This window comes from Rhea americana, unplaced genomic scaffold, assembly GCF_003343005.1.
Source record: "Rhea americana isolate MKP2758 unplaced genomic scaffold, rheAme1 scaffold_0, whole genome shotgun sequence".
NCBI classification, from domain to species: domain Eukaryota; kingdom Metazoa; phylum Chordata; class Aves; order Rheiformes; family Rheidae; genus Rhea; species Rhea americana.
Genome location: NW_028185037.1, coordinates 11,151,697 through 11,170,739, shown reverse-complemented (window position 1 = coordinate 11,170,739; position 19,043 = coordinate 11,151,697). Strand labels below are relative to the sequence as shown.

Sequence of the window (19,043 nt, the reverse complement as noted above, 5' to 3'; positions counted from 1 at the left end):
TTATCAACGTGTACAAATACCTTAAGGGAGGGTGTCAAGAAGATGGGGCCAGACTCTTTCCAATGGTGCCAAGCAGCAGGACAAGAGGCAGTGGGCACTAACTGAAATACAGGAAGTTCCACCTAAATATAAGGAAAAATTTCTTCACAGTGAGAGTGAAAGAGCACTGGAACAGGTTGTCCAGAGACACTGTGGAGTCTCCTTCTCTGGAGATATTCAAAACCTGCCCGGACACAATCCTGTGTAACGTGTTCTAGGTGACTCTGCTTGAGCAGGGATGTTGGACTAGATGATCTCCAGAGGTCCCTTCCAACCTCAAACATTCTGCGATTCTGTGATTTTAAAATCTTCATTATATACCTCCTCAGCCATCTTCTCTCCAAAATAGTTCCTGTATTAGACAGCAGCTTCAAACCTTTGACCATTTTTGCTGCCCTTTAACTCTGCCCTTAAGATCTGAATGCACCAGTTTTATAAGTATCAACAGCATTACACCCTCTGCCTTGGTCTTAATGACTAACTCTGTGGCACGATGTCCAACATTTTATTCACTTTTTGCTTGCCATTACACATCGAGCTGATGGTTTCAGAGACCCACCAGCAGTGGCTCCACAACCTCTTTCCTGAGCTCTGACTGTCAATTCCAAGTTTGACAGCAGCAACAATGGAATAGATCATTTTTCCTAGATGCATTGTCCTATATTTATCTACACTAAAGCTCATCTGCCACCTCTTGTGCTTACTCATTCATGTGAAACCCTCCCCACTTGCACAGAATTTAAYGATCTAAAAGAGTTTAGTGCCACCYGCAAAGTCAGAGATATCTGTCTCTGTGGTATGAGCTGGTTTGGCTGCCATTGTAATGGAGTTGTCTTCGTCAACATTCGTAACTCCCCAGGGAAAAGAAATCCTTCCAAAAACCCCTTAGTGTGTGAAACATAATTCCCATTTGTCTAACTTAGTGTAGCTCCATGGATTTCAGTACTGTATGATTTACAGAGGTCTGAGAGGAGAATGAAGCCAATTGAATCCTGTAGCGAAAAGAGACAAATATTGTCTCCAGCTCCCTCTCAGCTCCTTAGAAAAAGATCTTTGCTGTTAGSAAGTATCAGTGTACTGGGATCATACCAGATAAATATGAAATGTTTACCATAAGCATCCTGACAGAAGTATGAAACAGTGTATAAGACCAGCCTGTTGTTACGTCTTCCATAGTAAAAAGATGAAGACATAGTCCCCATTCTTTCAAAGCAATCACATAGGTTATAGTAAGTGTTTCTAACTGGATTCCTGGGAGCTTTGCTTAACTAGAAGTCATAGTATGTAAAAGCCTTGAAGTATAACTGGCCGAAGATGTCCCTAAAGCTACTCTTTGCCGGCAGTGAAGTGCTTTCTGTGGCTGTAGCTCCATCTACTGGTATCCGTTCTCCACCATTTCAGTCACTGAGTACAGAAATGGTGGTAACTTGCTCTTTTGGGAGATCTTTTTAAATGAAAATTTGCAAGATTCAGGAAGGTGGTTAGTTCACCAATAATTCCTTCCTCAATCTCCTTTCCCTCTAAGTACAATACACTGAAAGACATTYGATATCCATATTATTCAAAGAAGTGTTCTTGGGGCTAGAAATGTGCTTATATTCTTTCTCTGTACCGGTTCCCCCCCTGCCCTGCCCCTTTCTCTTCCTAGTAAAAGACTCCGTGGAGGTTATTGTCTTGGTGCCTGTATGGGCTCAGAAAGTCCCAGAACTGAAGGTGACAAAGGTGAGTGTCAGTTCTTAGTGTTTGGGTATGTGCCCAGTGGCAAAAGTGCTCAGTTCTCTGAAAGACCCCTGGAATTTCACTAAATGGTGGTATCACAGCAGTTCTTGATCTCAGGAGGTGGATGTGACTTTGCACCTCATACACCTTGTCTAGCATTGCCAACCTAAAATAACTCATGAGTCAGAACTCACGAGTCACATCATCCAGAACAGTGAGACTCTACAGGTGCTGGATTTGCCTTCTTATCTTGGAGACTTCAACTTTCTAAATCTACCATGGCCACAAAACCTATTCTTCCTTTAATGGAAGCAGCTAGTCCAATAATAACTTACCCCAGAAGCAGAATCCTTGAGAGAAGCAGCAAGTGATACAAGGCCAAGGAATTTGCAATACCATTTGTTTCAAAGGTCAGTTCTACTTAGTGCTGAGCGAAAATTCTGTTCTTGATTCCGTTAGTGAAATTCCTCACTGGCGACTGGACCTCAACAGAAGCTGCATTTATATACCTAAAAGCACTTTGGTCTCATGGTCATAATGAAAATTCTCTCTGAGGTAGCTCTGTGTTTTTCTGAGAAAATTTTGATCTAGTTAAGCAGCTCCAGCTTGTTGATCGACAAACTCCTTACTGGGTATGTTTACATTTTGTATTAACTGAGGGACCAAACCTTGGGTTTTGGCCAGGAACAGCTGTCACTCCTATGGCTCATGTCAGGCATCTGTCTTGGCACTCAGACGATACTTCTGGCCAAGCCAGTCTTCTTCCCTTCTGTCCTCCAGCTCCTCCAGGGCCCATGCTGATAGGAGGAGTTGGGAAGTGGGAACATTTCCTCTTTCCCTTTGCTTCTGGAATTTGGGTTAAAGCATCTGGTGATGATTCATTCCTCTTATTCAAAGAGCCCATGCCTCTAAGCTGGCTCTACAGGCTCCTCAGGGCTTCAGATCCCAGGCCAATGTATTTACAGTATTTACAGATATATTAAGGAGTCAAGACCTGAGTTCAATGCCAGATTTAATATAGGAGACAAATGTAGCCAAGTGGTAAGGCCTCAATCATCCCGTTCTAACCAGTAGGCCTCTCACACCATTCCCCTCTGTGCCATAACTTTGCATGTTATGAGATGTGCAAGTAGGTCTGTGAATCACACCTCAATACATCGCATTGGTTTCTGCCTGTCCAGCCTGCCCAGATCATGCTGTAGCTCCCTGCTTTTCTGCATGCGTGGCTTTATTTACAAAAGCTGGGAAGTGGGAGGGAGGAGGAAGGGAGGAGATGCCTGTTCAGGTTTCACCATAGCATAGCATCATGATTGAGTTGGGGTGTTCATCTCAACCACAATACGGGAAATACTTCCAGGTCCTGCAACTTAGAAACAGTCAGTAAGACCTTCAGTACCATTAATTACATTAGTAATTACATTATGCTACATTATGTTTTCCACTTGAAAAGTAATTGCAGAGGCTATGGTCCTTGTACTGACAAAAAAAAGTAGCAAAGGGTTTATAAAAACAAAACAGTTTTTGCCTCATTAGTTTGACTCATAAAGCTTATTGAACCTAAAAAAATGCCTGTAGCAAATAATATTAAAATCTCATCATCTGTGGGCACTGTGAGCAGAACTCCCCAAGCATGTAATTGTAACACTACAAAGCTACAGCACCTTTATTCAGGAAAACAGGGCAGTCTGAGGTCCTGGTTCTGCAGTGACAGGAGCGCAGAAGGATCCTTTTCTCTGCAAGGAACCCAACTGGGCTTGTTTTGATCTGCTGATTTATTGTTCGGTGCTATTGTTTCAGTGAATAAAAGCCATACTTTCCTGAGAGGACCAGAAAAAGGTGTTTGGATGAAATTAAAATCCCTAATGATTAAGATTACTAGTAATGCTGAAATAATGTATGGATTCACAGGGCAACATCCTTGCACAAGAGTCTCTCTGGAGCCAGACACAACAGGTCTGACACTGGCTATACTAAATATATGTGTATGAATAGTCTGTCTACAATCTCCAGAATCTGTATGGACACTTGCAGTAACCCTACAGCAAGGAAAGTGTTAAAAACATACCTGACTCTAATCTGATTTATCACTGTACTTCCTTGGAAGGTAGCTTGACAAGTTAGTTGCCAGAATTTAGCTTGAGTTTCTGAGCTGAAAGGTGCTGTGTCCTGACAGAGCTGATGCAGGTACAGTATTTTGCCAATACCAAGAATGTAAGACTCAGTGTTGTACAGGAGGAAGCAGTGAAAACCTACAAGTTCTTGAGGACCTGTTTCCTCTCTTATAAAAGGAGCAGATCAGTGCCTCAGAAAGGAACTGTATGTAGCTGTATTTACAATGGGCTAATCAAAACTTAAGGTCAGAACGCCCAGAAACTCCAGTGTTTGATCTAGGAACGTTAGCTTAGCACACTGAGTCTCCCTTTGACTCATAATCCTGCATGAACTGATGTCCTACCTTTTAACCCCGTGTAGCTAACTGCCAGAGTAACATCACCATGACAGAGACACAAATGGGAAAAGTCACACACACCTCTCACTGTGCTTCCTCCTCCTGCCCCGGCAGCATGGGCTACTAGGCTASATTTCCCTCAGACTTGAGAAACCAGTTTGGTTTTCCTGCTTCACCACAAATCTCCCATGTGCGCTCATTAGTGAGCAAGTTGCTTAGTGTTTCTGTACCTGAGTTTCCTATTTGTGAAGTCAGAACAGCACTTCCCTTCTTCCTTCTTTGAGAATAAATATAAATTCTGAGCAACTCTAGCTAGAAAGAGGTTTACAGAAGCACCATAATGGACAAAAAGAAACTTAACTGTGGGAGAGGTAGGAAGAGCCATGTTGAACTCAACTAAAAAAAAAAAGATCAAATACTTTCCATTACTATTTGCTGATTTTAGTATCCGAGATTTTTTTTCTTCTGCTAGTTTTCTTCCTCTGTCTCATCAAAGACCAATGTGTCATGTCCAGTTGCACAAAATACAGATCAGAAACAAATATCAGACTCATTTTTAAGTTCCCCTTTTTGTAAAATTAAAAAAGAGAAATGCCTCATTTGCATGTCAGTTTATTTAGAACTCTTGATTCACCATTATCTTCAGACAAGACCAGGATGCCTTTCTATACAACTTTGACAGCTCAGAAATGCAGTGTGAAATGCATCAGCATACTAGTGTTTAGAGACCAATTTCACAGCATATAGTTATAACTCATTTGCTCCATTTTTATCTGAGTTTTAAGCTCACTTAAATACAGTATTTTCAAATCCAGACAGGAAAATGATGAATGTCAACATTAAAAAAAAATTTAAACATTTTTTTAATTTAAAAAGCAAATGAAAAAAAATACAATGATTAGAGGAAGTGGAATGGGAGTCAGTATTATCATGTGGTTTCTGGAAGCAAAAGAGAAAGACACCGGTCCTGTGATTTTCCAGTGCTTTTTCCTTAACTTTCTATGAAGGGCTCTGTGCGATCAATAGTTCTTCCTCTCTCTCTTTCTGCAGCTGCATTTTACAGCAGCATAACTTTACTGACTTTAGGAAAGTTATAACCAACATACAAAGGAGTTAGAAAAGCAGCTGGGCTTGGGCTATTTCCAGGCATTCAGGAAGACAGAAGTAGWGTCAGGACTTCTGTGAAGCACTTTTGGTGCCTTTTCTGAGCATGCTGTAACAAAGTTCTGGCTTTCTAAAATGTGTCCTTTCATTTCTCTTTAGCAATAACCTATAACTTTTTTCTTCTCTCTGTACCATTAAAAAAAAAAAAAGTCTCCTCAGAATAAATACTTACCATCAGTTACTAAACACTGGTATCCAAACCACCACAGAGTATTTTCTTATTCTAAAAGAGCAGGTACTTGCATGACATGATAGATATTCCAGCACTGTGGTTTGCACTGTGTTTGATGAAAACACTCTTTTGGCATCTGTGGTTTCATTCCTTGTACCTTAAATTCATTCAGCCGTATCTATCTCCCTATCTCCTCCCCTTTTCTTTCTACTCTTTGGAGAAGTCTAACCCTGTATTCCCCAAGATGATCAGAGTCATAGACTTGGGGGAATTTTTGTACATAAAATTTGAGAGAGGAGTGAGATTTATTAAAATTGGCTTTTGTGTTATCAGCTATAAGGAGTATCACAGAGATTAAGTGTTATTACCCTATTAGTATTTGCATACAGACATCCTATGATGCACACACCATTTCTGAGTCACATCTGCTTTTTCAGCTTCCTGTATAACGTAATACAAAATTAATTCGCTTTTCTTCTTTTCTTTTTCTTTTCGTTAAGAAAGTGATTGCTTCCTTGTTCTGTTGTGTCCTTTGTTAGATCTTCTTCAGAGTCCAGCAAAACATCTTGCAAGCTAACAGAAATAGCTTCCTTTCTTCTGTTGCGTTTTAGCTATGAAAGCCACATTTTCATTACTGTACTTTCTACTTTTCTCTCTTCTCTTTTTCTTTGATACTTCAAGAGAGAAACTTTAGCTTTTCCTCGCTATACAAATAAGGTTTTCACACTACACTCTTTGTGCTGAGCTTCCTCTACAAGTAGCTACAAGTACAAGAGATCTGAACAGCACCCATCAGCCTTGACTCTTTCCCTCCTGAAAGGGAGGGGTGGTTGCAGAGGCTGCAGCTACGGCATGCCCCTGCTGTGGTGTGCAGGGTGCACGGAGGTTCCAGGATGAGGGAGAAACCACACCAAAGAGAAGCCCCCACTCGCAACACTGCTGTAGCTGGCCACAGCCTCCACTGTTTTTCTTATTACCATCCATGCCATGTCATGCAGCAAACCCAATGCACAGAATTAACATTACTGTAATTGTGCCTTCTCAAGAAATTTTAGCCTTAATATATCCAACATCAGTTCAGTCAAGCTACAAGGTGTTTCTTTAATTTGTTTCTTCATCTTATTTTTCAACCAAAGAATTAATAATCAGGCAGCTGCCATACATATACATAATATTATATAACTTCAATGCAGTTCAGCATAGGTCCTCATTAAACACTTTCATCCATATACTCCAGCGTAGTTGTATTTTATACAATATGAAGTATTTTTGAAGCATATGACTCTAGACAAAACATTCACAACACAAGGTTTCAATGCAAGTAGAGGATTAGAAAAAAAATTCAGGCAGAGTACAAAATCCTTGGAAGATAAAAAATTTCAGAAAACGAGACATATGAAAATGTCTCATAGCAATAATTCAGGAGGACTGACTGGCTCCAGTAGTCAGAAGGGCTGACACTCACTGCAGTGCCATTAATAGCAACCTCTCCTGGGTCTGCCAGGACTGAAGGACAGGCACTACTGAGTGTGGCTGGCTAGGAAAGACCCTTCTACATGAAGAATTTGACGAGCAGACACCCTTACTGGTTCACTGTGAATGAGTAGGCCAGGGAATGAGGAAAGTCCTGTTTTTCCTCACCCAGCCACCACTGGTGTCTGAAGAATTTTCAAGTGTGCTGGCAGGATGTGGTAAGGAAGCTGTTCTACAAATGACAGGCAGTCTTTTTTTTTCTCCTTAAGATTATCAATTTGGCATTTTTCACAAGAGCTAGAATTATTTCCTAGCTTTTTTATAAAAAGAGTTTCATTGCCTGCCAAAAAGGATGTGTGTTAAGGAGCAGAATACAATACTATGTTTTAGATTTGTTAACATTTCATTTATAATATTGTATGTCATTATACACCTGGGATATTCAAAGCAGGCTCAATTAAACTTCATTGCTGCCAAAAGCAACTCCACAGAGGGTGGACCACTTTGCATTCCATTGCTTTCAGCAAGATGTTGCACAGGCATGAGGACATGCCCAAATAAAAACACCTTTACAACACTGAAGATCTAGGATGCAACAAAACACACTGCAAGAATTGAGGTCAGACGTTATTCACCATTTGTTAATATTCCATTCAAATGATATTGACTCACATAATAAGTAACAAATGCAGCACTTGAAGTAACAAAAACAAAACCATACTCCAACTAAGGAAACAGTGCAAATATTCCTGTTAAACAAAAATATACCACGTATATACACACACAACACAAATGCACTGTTTTGTTCTGCAGTATAAATAGACTTGATAAAGATAAATCCACGAAACTAATGAACTACTGACTGACAGTCCTAGACAGTTTCCCTCTACTAACAAATATAGTAAGCTTAAAGGATCAGATCACCATAGCTGAAGGTATTTGTAAAAGAGTATCAAAAGATTGCACTGGATGGACATTTAAAAATTTTTCATTACATCAAACTTAAAAATATCTACTATACGATATCATAAAGCCAGCTTGGGCTCCAATCATATAAGGAGTTGATAGAGAAATCCCACAACTCTATAGGGAGCCTCAAGGCTATAGCTGTGTAGAACTCATTATAAGGCAGCTAAACACTTAAGGCCTAATCAAAGGATGTAACAAGGGGGAGCTATTTAGCTGCCTATGCAGGTAACATTTGTTTCATTTCCATTTTCTTCCTCTTCTGGTTTAGCACCAAAATTCAGTTATCTCCTACTGACATATCTATTTATCATTGAATACAGAAATGCTTCTAATTAGTATATAGTAAAAATAAAAACTAGAAAAGGAAGAGATGGAAATCTGTTTTCAGTTACAAAAATCTTGATAAGGGGTTATTTGCATTTCATCACTTTGAAACAGATTTTAAGCCAAAAAAAAAAAAAAAAAAAAAAAAAAAAAAAAAAAAAAAAAAAAAGAAGCCTTTTTGGAATTATATTACAGTAAAATAAACAAATGGCATTTAATTTGATCTGAGGTGGAACACTCGAGCATTAACCTCTCTTCAACTGCTATAGCTTCCATCTTCTTAATGCCAGTGCTGTACTGCAACCATAACAAACAGTGGTTGCAAAGGCAAAAATCTAAAGGAGGAGTAGGGAAAAAAATAGTGTGAATGATACAACATATTGCTTTACACTTCTATTATAAATGAATACTACAACATAGATTATTCAAAAGCTACTTCTCTTGGCCAAAATGCTCTTAAGGTAAAGATAAGGTGGGGATCCTCCAAAGTTTCTCATGAAACTCCATGTTATAACCCCATGTTACTGCTTTTGTTAGTTGAAAATATCATCTGAAGGTAGCAAGTAGCATGTGAACCAGAACATCTGCATAAGTCATGGTACAAACTAGTCTTGTATGTATTTACATCTGTATTTCAGTTTCCTCTTACACAGATTGAGCAAACTCATTCTACTTTGGTTTTGATCAAATACTAATCTCAGATTTGTCTCCAAGCAAATGCAGCAAAAAATTAAGGAAACATCTTTTAAATGGTACAACTATTCATTTGCAGATATAGGGAAATAAATTCAAATCTGGTCTTCCTGACTTGATAACCAGCCATTAGAATAGTTTCCTGAAAAATGGCAGAAAGTTTCCTCTGCCTGAAGAATTAATAAATTTGAACTGAAGGTCATGCCACAGCAAACCTGAATACATAATGTAATTCAAAAGAAGAATTCAGAAACAGAACTGTTGAAAAAGACAATTTTTAAATTGTCCATCACTGAAGATGGATACATTCTCTTAGAACATATGGATTCAATCAGATAATAACATCTTATCCCTTGTTATATAACATTATTGTCAATAATGTTGACAATTATCTTTCTAAGTAGATGTTGTGTTCCAGAACTATCACTTATATAAAAAGAATATATACAAACATTTTAAATTCCATTGTGCACATTTTAAAAGATAAAATTTAGTAAGGCTTTGCCTTGTATTTTCTCCATGTAGAACAGAGGATTGATAATGACAGCAGAACTAAGTATCTCGAGTGATTACATTTTTTTTGTAGGTTCTGACATTTTAATTAAGTACTTTTGGAAAAAATGTGAAGATGCTAAAGATTACAGTATCAGATTTGCTATTTCCCAGAATCTCTTAAATTACAAATAACTGGGATTAGTTACAAGAGAGCCTCCTCCTCCCCTATCTTAACAGGAATTTGAAGGGCTCAAAGACTTGAGTTCTCCCTAGTAAAAACAGTATGGAACGAGTAAAGGAGACCCCAGTGTTACCACACAGAATGACTGAAAGGACTGCAGAACAAGGTTTTATTGTATATGCAATGGGATCTGAAGACACTGAAACAGGGCTTGCTTAGTATGAAGTTCTCAATTGGTTTGGGCAGGACCATGAAATATCACTTCTGTCCTTGGACCATATGGCCAGGCAGGGATCAGATGTGGCAGAGAGTGCTGCTGGCAACCTTGTCTTAGTGAGGCAACCTGGACTGGGAGACTGACATGCCCACTTCACTCCTTCCGAACCCAGCCTGCCAAAGTGATCTTTTCTTTTTATTCTACTTTTGCAGAGAGAACATAAACCTTGTACCTTTGGTTCATCTGTTTTTATGCTGAGATGAGTTGAAAGGAGGGAACAAGTATGGGGACGCTGTTTACCTTTCAAAGACGCATGGTATATTTATTTCTGAGGATAGCAGATGCCCACAGAGGGTTTTAGAAGCTTAATAATATATACAGTTCCCTGAGGTATGTAAAGCCCTCTGGGAGGGGCAGAGAGTACCTAGTTCCAGTCCTTCGAGTTAAGCCTACTGGCACACCTCTAACTGCCCTTCAGGAGTCTAGCCAGGGAGAAAGCTAAAGCATTCAGTGATGATGCAATCATAGTGTTAAAAAGGCAGTCTGGAAAGTAGGCTACCTATAAAACCACTCCAGTCCATGCCATAAGGGACAGCAGGCCCTCCTGCAGTTAACTTCTAGGTATGGTGTCAGTGAGTGCATATGCAGAGCTTCACAAAGAGCTAGTTCAAGATTCTTCCCCACTGCCTGTTCCAGAGTATCTAAACAATATTAAAAAACGCAAAACAACTGGAAATTTGAGTACAGGCTTGAATTTCAGACTTGATGCTTTGACAAAGGCTATGTTATCRCCTTTTTCTTCTATTCTAAAATCCAGCACTGCTTTTACAAAGTGTCTCTGTCTAAAAATAGTAAGTTGTAGTGTTCATGTATTTAAAATACCATTGTGAAAAGCAGCAACTAAGTATCAATCACACTAGCACATAGTAAAAACTTACTGCAATATTTTTATATGGCACTGTGGGAATATTTGCTACTCTCAAAGAGAATCCTTTCTCTCTCAATTTCTCTTTCCATTCCAGCTTGCTGTTAATTCCCAAGTTGAATGATTAGTTACAAAAGTTTAGAACAGACTTTTATCTCTTAATACACATTTATGAAATACATACCGAGGCTGCTATGCTTATGTTATATTCATGATCAGATAGAAGCGTCTCTTGTATAGTGGAATTAAAATTACGGGGTAAATGATGCAGAGATGTAGTTGCTGCTTGCAGTAGAAAGGCTCCAAAATAAAAGACAAAAGTAGCCCCATGGAAAAGAAAATCCTGAAAAGCAAATGACAGAATCAGTCTGTGCTGCAAGAGATACCTAATTTTTCCAGCCTCAGTACAAATGAAACCCAATACCAAAACATGAAATGTATGACCACTGATAACAATAATTTTAGATAAATAGTGTAAAATCCATCTGAGAGCTTAACCAGGACATTTTCACAGCTGCTTGCAATTACAACTATAATAACACAGCAACAGAATTAGTGACAAATGGCAATCCATCATCCTGCCAAATTCTTTCAAATTAAGAGGCATCTGCTCACCTTTATGCAAATATGTTCACCTTTAAGATCAATTTAAGGCTGTTTACAGCTGAAAGAACTCTATATAGGGAGCTTTACAAAGCCTAAATAAAAATAAGAAAAAATGACATATAGGCTGACTTTACTACAATTTAAGCAGTACAACTCAAGCTCACAGTCCCAAAAATCCCTTCCCACGTATAACCTAAACTCCAAAAGTTCCCCCTCCCATGATCAAATTTCGCTTCTGCAAATGCCCAGAAACACCTTGACATAGCCGAAGTTTACTCCAAGGTACAATCAGAATCCAAGAATTAAGGCATTTCCTCAACTCTCATATTTGGCTCTACACAAAACACAATAACTTGGGCATACTTCCTGATATCGCTAAATAAAACACCTGACCCTTGAGAAGATAGCAGTTAGGATTTACCTGAACCATACTTCTCTCCTGATGTTCTCTAGGGAAGTCTCTGCTCTGTGGTGAACATTAGGAGAACACAAGGTTTAGATACCTAACTCACATTTCTGGACTGTATTATTGGGGCACTTAAAAACAGCAGTGGGTGCTCAAATCTTTGGCGATTAAGCTTCAGAGACAGGTGTTCCAGGAAGCAAGATCCACGACCTGCTGCAGCAGAGTTTTAAAATGTCTAAAATATTCTTCCTAGATCTTTCTCTGCTGAATAGTCTGCAAAGCAGTCATTTGCAGTCCACATAGTTTGAGTCCACCCACAACAGCCTTTGTACACATACTTATGCAGACACAATTTTGAATATTGTATGAGAGTATGTTTTTGATGATACTCACACTATATAGTCAATCTACAGCATTAATAAATTCATTCTACACTTGCAATTTGCTTAAGTGCAAGGGCCTATCAGTATCCCAAAAGTGAATGCRTAGTATATATCATATGTGACTTGATCCCAACAGGATACAGCATTCACGTGCTCTAGAAATAACTGTGCAGTGCCCTTAACTATTAAGAATGTGCTTCATTTCCCAATTCAGAAAATGTTTTATTCATAGATGTCAAGTTTACTTTTTGGTGAAAAGTATTTGCTTTGCAAACTCACCAATCGTTCTGCATTTGACAGCAACTGAAACCACTTAAATCACACCACAGTCATTTTTTTTAAGTTTTTGTGTAAGTTGCTACCACAGTTTTCCATTCCACTTAGACCAGGAAATGACTATCTCTCAATTAAGGATCATTTGAGGTCAGGTCATATAGGGTACTGCTTTTTTTTCATGACTGAAAATTATTTGGAAGCCAAGATTTGGAACAACACCTGCAGTATCCTTGGTTTCTTGTTTTCTGTCACAGCTATTCTTTACAATTACTTCCTCTTGGAGTGTCACCAGGAAGCCCCACTGACATCAGCAGAACTAAGAGACATGGGGAAGGAGGTGGCTTCCTGATCTGATTTCAAAGCCTTTGTGTGCCATCCCTCAAGCTCTGAGCATAAAGCACATTCCTTTGGTCTCTAGCCCTGCTGTAATGTCTGTACCTCACAGAAAAACAGCAGGTACCAGCACCAGACTTGCCAGCAGCCACTGGCAGACAAGGRAGCTGACAGGGAAACTATGACTAGCTACAACTTTCCCGCCCACTGTTGTAGGCTCTCCCTCTTGTTCGACCTGACACAGACAGACACAGATCTGTTTACATGACCACAAGCACGCACCAGGTGAACATGCAGGTGTGTTCACTACAGGACAGATGCCATCCATCTTATGGCCTAACATTATCAGTTTTAGAGCACAAGATTCCAGCAACTTGAAACATCTATGTAAATCCATGGCTAGTCAAGGAGATCCATGATTATTCTTCTGGGCTGCTAAACACCTAACACAAAACTTTTTCAGTGTTACTGGTCATACTCTTTTGGCACCATAGCTTGCAAAGGAGCACAAATAGCTCCACGAGGAAAATGATGCTGGCTGCAAACACTTTCATTTCCTCCATTTACTTCCCAAACCCTCTGATTTTGTTCTCCTGGTAGCAGTTAGAGTAAAGCTATGTAGCACTGGCTACTAGCATAGTGCCTAATTCTCTCTTGCCTTAAAACCTGTATAATCATTGAAACATCATATTGTTCTGTGTGCACAAAACACTGCCAAATCTGTATAATATATTAGTTCGCACCTAATTTTGTAAATGAGTATGTTGTGAGTCAGGCTGTAAAAAGAAGAGTATTTGTCATACCATCTGGTGGAATACAGAGGAATGTACCTCCATACGGTCCATATTTTTCCTGACTTTTCCACTGTGTAGCATCTTATTTCTTAAGTATCAGTATCAACGGAGTTATCCACGACACAAAGCTATTACTAAACACAGGCCTATTCCTATGCTGCTTTTCATATTTATATTTAAGCTGCTGGAATCTTAAATCAGATTTGTTTAGGAATCTTTAAATGAAGTCACAGTACTCTAACATAACCAAGCCATGTCTCTTCCCACTTTTGACCTAATAAAACAACACGTAACTCCTCAGTTCTATTGTAAATTTGATTTCTGAAGTAGCAAAAACATTTATCTGAATAGACGCCAATTTAAAACAAGTATACCTTTTTATTTTATTAAAAATATAGGTTCAGTATTTCTAATAACTACTCATTTACAACAGAATGCAGCAATCTTTCTGAAGTGCTGCTAAAGAGTCTAGTTCCAACAAGTTACAGAACATTCAGGAATCTGCAAATAGTGGYCAGATTATTTTTCTAGGAGCATTTCTGTTGACTCTTGGAAGGGCTACCATGATAGAGACAAACAGATTGACACTGCTTTTATTTAGGATGTTAACTTAGTTATGACAGCTTTTTTGATTAAGTTACAGAGGAGTCTCACAGATACAGCCTTTACTCAAGTTGCATAGCAACTGACATGGAAAATTTCCTGGCATGGAAAATTTCTCACAAACAATGGGCCAAAATTAATGCTACAACCAATCACTGCCAGCACCTAACAGCCAACGTGCAAGACACATGAGTATTATAAGATGAACATTTGTATAGCATTTTTAACATACAAAAGACTATGCCCTCACTATTAAACAGATGCATGATTGTAAATTGGAAAATAGTTTCAATGAAACCCAGGACATTATTAATTTACTTAAGTTATGCTCAAGGGCCCTGCTGCATCATAATTTGTGAGGATGTCATAGCATAAATCCCTGTAAAGCTGTAATTATCCTAACTCATTATTAGCTTGATTACCACTTGTATCATGCTGGAAAGCTGATGTTGTATGTATGCATTTGCTATCAAAGTGCTGAAGTTTGTTTTGAATATAATCTAGTCTGTAAACATTGATGGGCTTCAAAGTTATCTGTCAGAGACTCAAATGGATGAAGGTCTATTGCTTTGCTTTACAGAGATTCATTTCAAGGGACTGTTTGTAAATGACTTGAACACTAACAGATAGATAATCACAGATGTTGATACTGAAGCAAACAAACCTAGCTACGATCAAGAAAAATGTCCATAGAAGAAGATGAGAAAATAAAGCACACAAGAGGAAGGTGAAAGTGATCAGCAGCTACACATTGACACATTTTAATATTTTAGAAGTTCTAATATTTTTGGAATATTTTCTGGAAGCTCCAATTCTTCTGATATTTTTGCCACTCTTGTTATTCATAGTATTCTAAAACAGAATAATACCATACTGTGCTCAGCTACTTACATCAATAAACAGTTAATGATAGCAAAGGAGAACATAAACTATCAGGGAATATTTGAGGTACCCATGAGGTCTGTAAAAAAACAGAGCCAATGCTTGCCATTTTTTTAATAGGAAGATACAGTCTGTGAGAACTATCGGCACAAGCCATAATGTCTTCTTACTGAACAAAAGCTGAGCAGAGCACAGTGATATCTGTAGTTTCCCCAGGCTTCCTCTACAAAAGAGGATCTTAAATCTCCTAAAAAGATACTAAGCCATTCTATACTGCAGGTCATGCTGTCTTTGACTATCTAAAGTCTATCAGCCAGTCATCAACACTGAGCTATCTAAGGAGTTAGCCCAAAAAACAGCTGAAGGTTTTCACAGGAACACAGGACTGGAAGAGACTTCTTGGGTCCTTGAATCTAGTGCTAATCTTAGACAACCACATAGTACAATGTGTTCACAAATGTATCACTTCATTTACAATACCAGATGGATCTGTCTACTTCCATTATTCACAGGGTGTTACCACCACTCTTCTAATAGTTAGAAAATATTTTATAATTTCCAGTCTGCAATTATTTCTGGCCAATTTAAACCAATTTGTTGCCACGCCTTGTTAAAGCAGTCCTCTCCTTGCTGTTCATGTGTTCTATGTGTTTATAGAGGGTAAACTTACACCTTCATTCAAGTTCAAAAGTCAGGCCCTTTCAGTCTCCAAAATAAAACAAGTTCTGTATTTCCCCATCATCCTTACTGCTCTACTCTGTCCTCTTCCAGCTCGAATTCCTTCATTTTGAGCAATTTTCTGTTAAAACAGTAGGACAAGCATCATGACTTCGGATAAGTACTTCTCATTAAGTGATGTCCAATTTATAAAGCAAACAGAATCCTTAAAACAGAGTCTTACTGTCTGGTTCCAGTTGATGGCAATCCTGTTCGCATAACTGAAGAGAAACACACAGAGGAACACAATGGACAGGAACCACGCAGTCACTGCTACAAACATCACCCATCCCTGCAGCAGTGGCAGCGGAACTCGGGTGGCAGCTACCAAAATCCAGACTATTGTTCCAAACAGCTGCAAAGAAAGAAATATGGGTGACGAAGCTGAGAGAGAACTTTTAGTCAGTCCTTTTTGCCTAAGAACAAGTCCTTAATATCACACACCAACAAGTCCACAGGTTACTTTTAGGAACTAAGAGAAAACTCTTCAAAAGTACTCAAGGAGCCTAAGTACCTCTCTCAGAACTGATAAGCATTAAGTTAAAGTTAAGCTGAAGACTCACTAAATTCTTAAAAGCTCTTAAAGCAGCCTTGAAAATGTGATTTACAAACCCCAGTTATTCTTGGGCTGCTGCTGATAATTTTACCCTTAGGCTCAATTTGAAGGGAATATAAGAAATATGAAAACATTATTAATATGCACAACATATATAATATCAATTTATACTATCACAATATACACTAAAATTAGCTGACAAGGATGCACATCAGATTTGGATTCAATATTATGCTGTTTAGTTTTGCTAGTCCTTATCAAATGAGATAAAGAAATTAAATTGCATCCTATTTTTCAATGCATTTGTAATAAAGTGCTGAAAGAGAACACATTAAGTCATAAAATGAAATAGAAGACTGGAATGCAGAAAAAGACGAGTTGTAAATTATGCAATTACTAGAAAAGTATACAAAGCTTTTCAGAGTTATTGTAACTAGGAGAAGAATTCAGTCTCATGAATGTTGTTTGTAGCACATCAATCTCAATCGACTGAAGGACGATTTACATATTCTAAAGCTTCTCTGTTTTAACCATAATAACCAGCTTCTCTGGTTTATTAATCATTGGTCTAAAAAAGGATGTTATCTCTTCCTGCAAATCCTGCCTCTTCATAAAAAAAAGTGGTGCTTGAAAAAAAATCATAATTGCCATCTGAAACAATTTATTATAGAAAGATTCAAATTCATAATCCAAGTTGCTGTGATATAACAGCTACAATTAATTTCAAAGTAAGTTACTATTTTCCAGATCTCTAGATCTACATTTTCAGATTCAACAAACTTTCGTTGGAATCAAGGTTGGTTTTTCATAAGGTGCCTGCTGTAAGACAAACTGGGACCTCTCTAGCGTTACACCGCAGCAGTATACATATAAAGATGCACTGCTAGTCTCGGTTCAAAATTCCCAGGGGGTTATGCAACAGCCTTCAACTTATTCTCTAGGGTTCCTATTTTAGCCGTTGTGAAGAACCAAAGTTTCTCTAGTTTCACATGGCTGCAGGTGCAAGTCTTACTCCGAGACACAACTGTAATAGGCAGGGAGGAAGCAGAGGGCACAGCAGAAAGTGTGTGCAGCAGCAAGTGCATTGCAGGCACTGCCTGATTTCAGCACTTGCTGCAGTGCTATTTCCCCTGTATTACACCTGTCCACTCCCGCCAGCTTGTCAGATGTATGACAGATTTGCCAGCCTGATTAGCCTTTTGTCCCTACCGACTTGAGGCCCCACTTAGCACCTGGACACGTACGCTGAGCTCTTTGCTCTGGCGTGGTTTGCTGCTGCTTGCACAGGGGGATCCATTTCACAGGCTGGGACCCAGGTGAGTATTCAGCTCTAATCCCCAAGGAAAAAAAAATAATCTGAATGAGTCCTGCAAGTTTTTTTTTCTTGCTAATTAGTGCTACAATGCCACAAAAGCTCATACTCAGCTCAGAGAGCCTCAGCCCCACTTAAATCAGCAGCATCTTACAGGGAAATTTAAAGACAGACGCAGGAGTTTACACAGGACCTGTAACACACACARGCACAAACCAGCAGTTTTTTCCACCGGGGATTTCTGGCTCAGGACTTCAGGGCTACTTGGGGGATCAAAGTCCTCGCCACCTTAAACAACCCACATAAAATCCATTTCCAGAGGCCTCTCGCGCCCACGGAGGGCCCCCAGCACCGCCTCGGGGCGAGGGCCGCCGAGACCCGCCGCCGCTCGCAAGATGGCAGGTGGGGCCGGGGCCGAGGCCGGGCGGGCGCCCCCCGTTCCCAAGATGGCAGGTGGGGCCGGGCCGGGCAGGCGCCCCCCGCTCCCAAAATGGCAGGTGGGGCCGGGGCCGGGGCCGAGGCCGGGCGGGCGCCCCCCGTTCCCAAGATGGCAGGTGGGGCCGGGCCGGGCAGGCGCCCCCCGCTCGCAAGATGGCAGGTGGGGCCGGGGCCGGGCGGGCGCCCCCCGCTCGCAAGATGGCAGGTGGGGCCGGGGCCGGGCGGGCGCCCCCCGCTCACTCACGATCTCCAGGAAGACGAAGGCCCCCGAGTAGGTGCGCAGGATGTCCAGGCCGGAGGGCAGCGTGATCCGGGGCGGCGGGAAGTAGGCGGCGGGGTTGGGGGGCGGCGGCATGGACGAGCCCCCTCTAGGCAACATGTTGCTGCTGCTGCTGCCGAGCGCGGCCGCGGCCAGGTGGACGCGGAGGAGGAGGAGGAGGAGGGAGCAGGTGCGGCGGCGGCCCGGCCCGGCCGCCTCCCTGTGCCCTCCCCAGCGCCGGGCCCGCCCCGCCGTCCCCTGGGTGCCGGCAACCTGCGGCGCCCGCCCGGCCGCAGCGGGGGCGGCGAAGGGGGCGGCCTGCGGCGGGCGGGGCGCTGCCAGCGGCGGGGGCTCGCTCAGGGACCGACGGACGGACGGGCTGACCGGCGGCTCGAGACTGACTGACTGACTGACTGACGGGGCGTCACTGACTGACGGGGGGTCGCTGACGGGGGTCTCACTGGCGGACTGACTGGGGGCTGACGGGCTCGCTGACGGACTGCGGGGTTCACTGACCGAGAGGCTGACAGGCTGCCTGACTGCTAGGAGGCTCACAGACTCACAAACTGACTGACTGGGGTGCTGACCGACTGACAGACAGGCTGACTGACTGAAGGACAGACAGATGGAGTGGGAGCCTCACTGACAGACTGACTGG

At 40.8% G+C, this 19,043-nt stretch overlaps 1 protein-coding gene across 1 annotated transcript; it reads right to left on the bottom strand.

Moving 5' to 3' along the window:
* Positions 1–8,476: 8,476 nt before the first annotated feature.
* On the bottom strand, positions 8,477–18,579 carry MAL2 (mal, T cell differentiation protein 2). The gene is made up of 4 exons (XM_085312353.1): positions 18,371–18,579; positions 16,005–16,175; positions 11,005–11,163; positions 8,477–8,644 (listed from the first exon to the last, which is right to left on the bottom strand). The coding sequence occupies exons 1-4, from the start codon at positions 18,503–18,505 to the stop codon at positions 8,573–8,575; spliced, it is 537 nt and encodes a 178-aa protein (XP_085168479.1). The 5' UTR covers positions 18,506–18,579; the 3' UTR covers positions 8,477–8,572.
* Between the last annotated feature and the right edge of the window lie 464 nt (positions 18,580–19,043).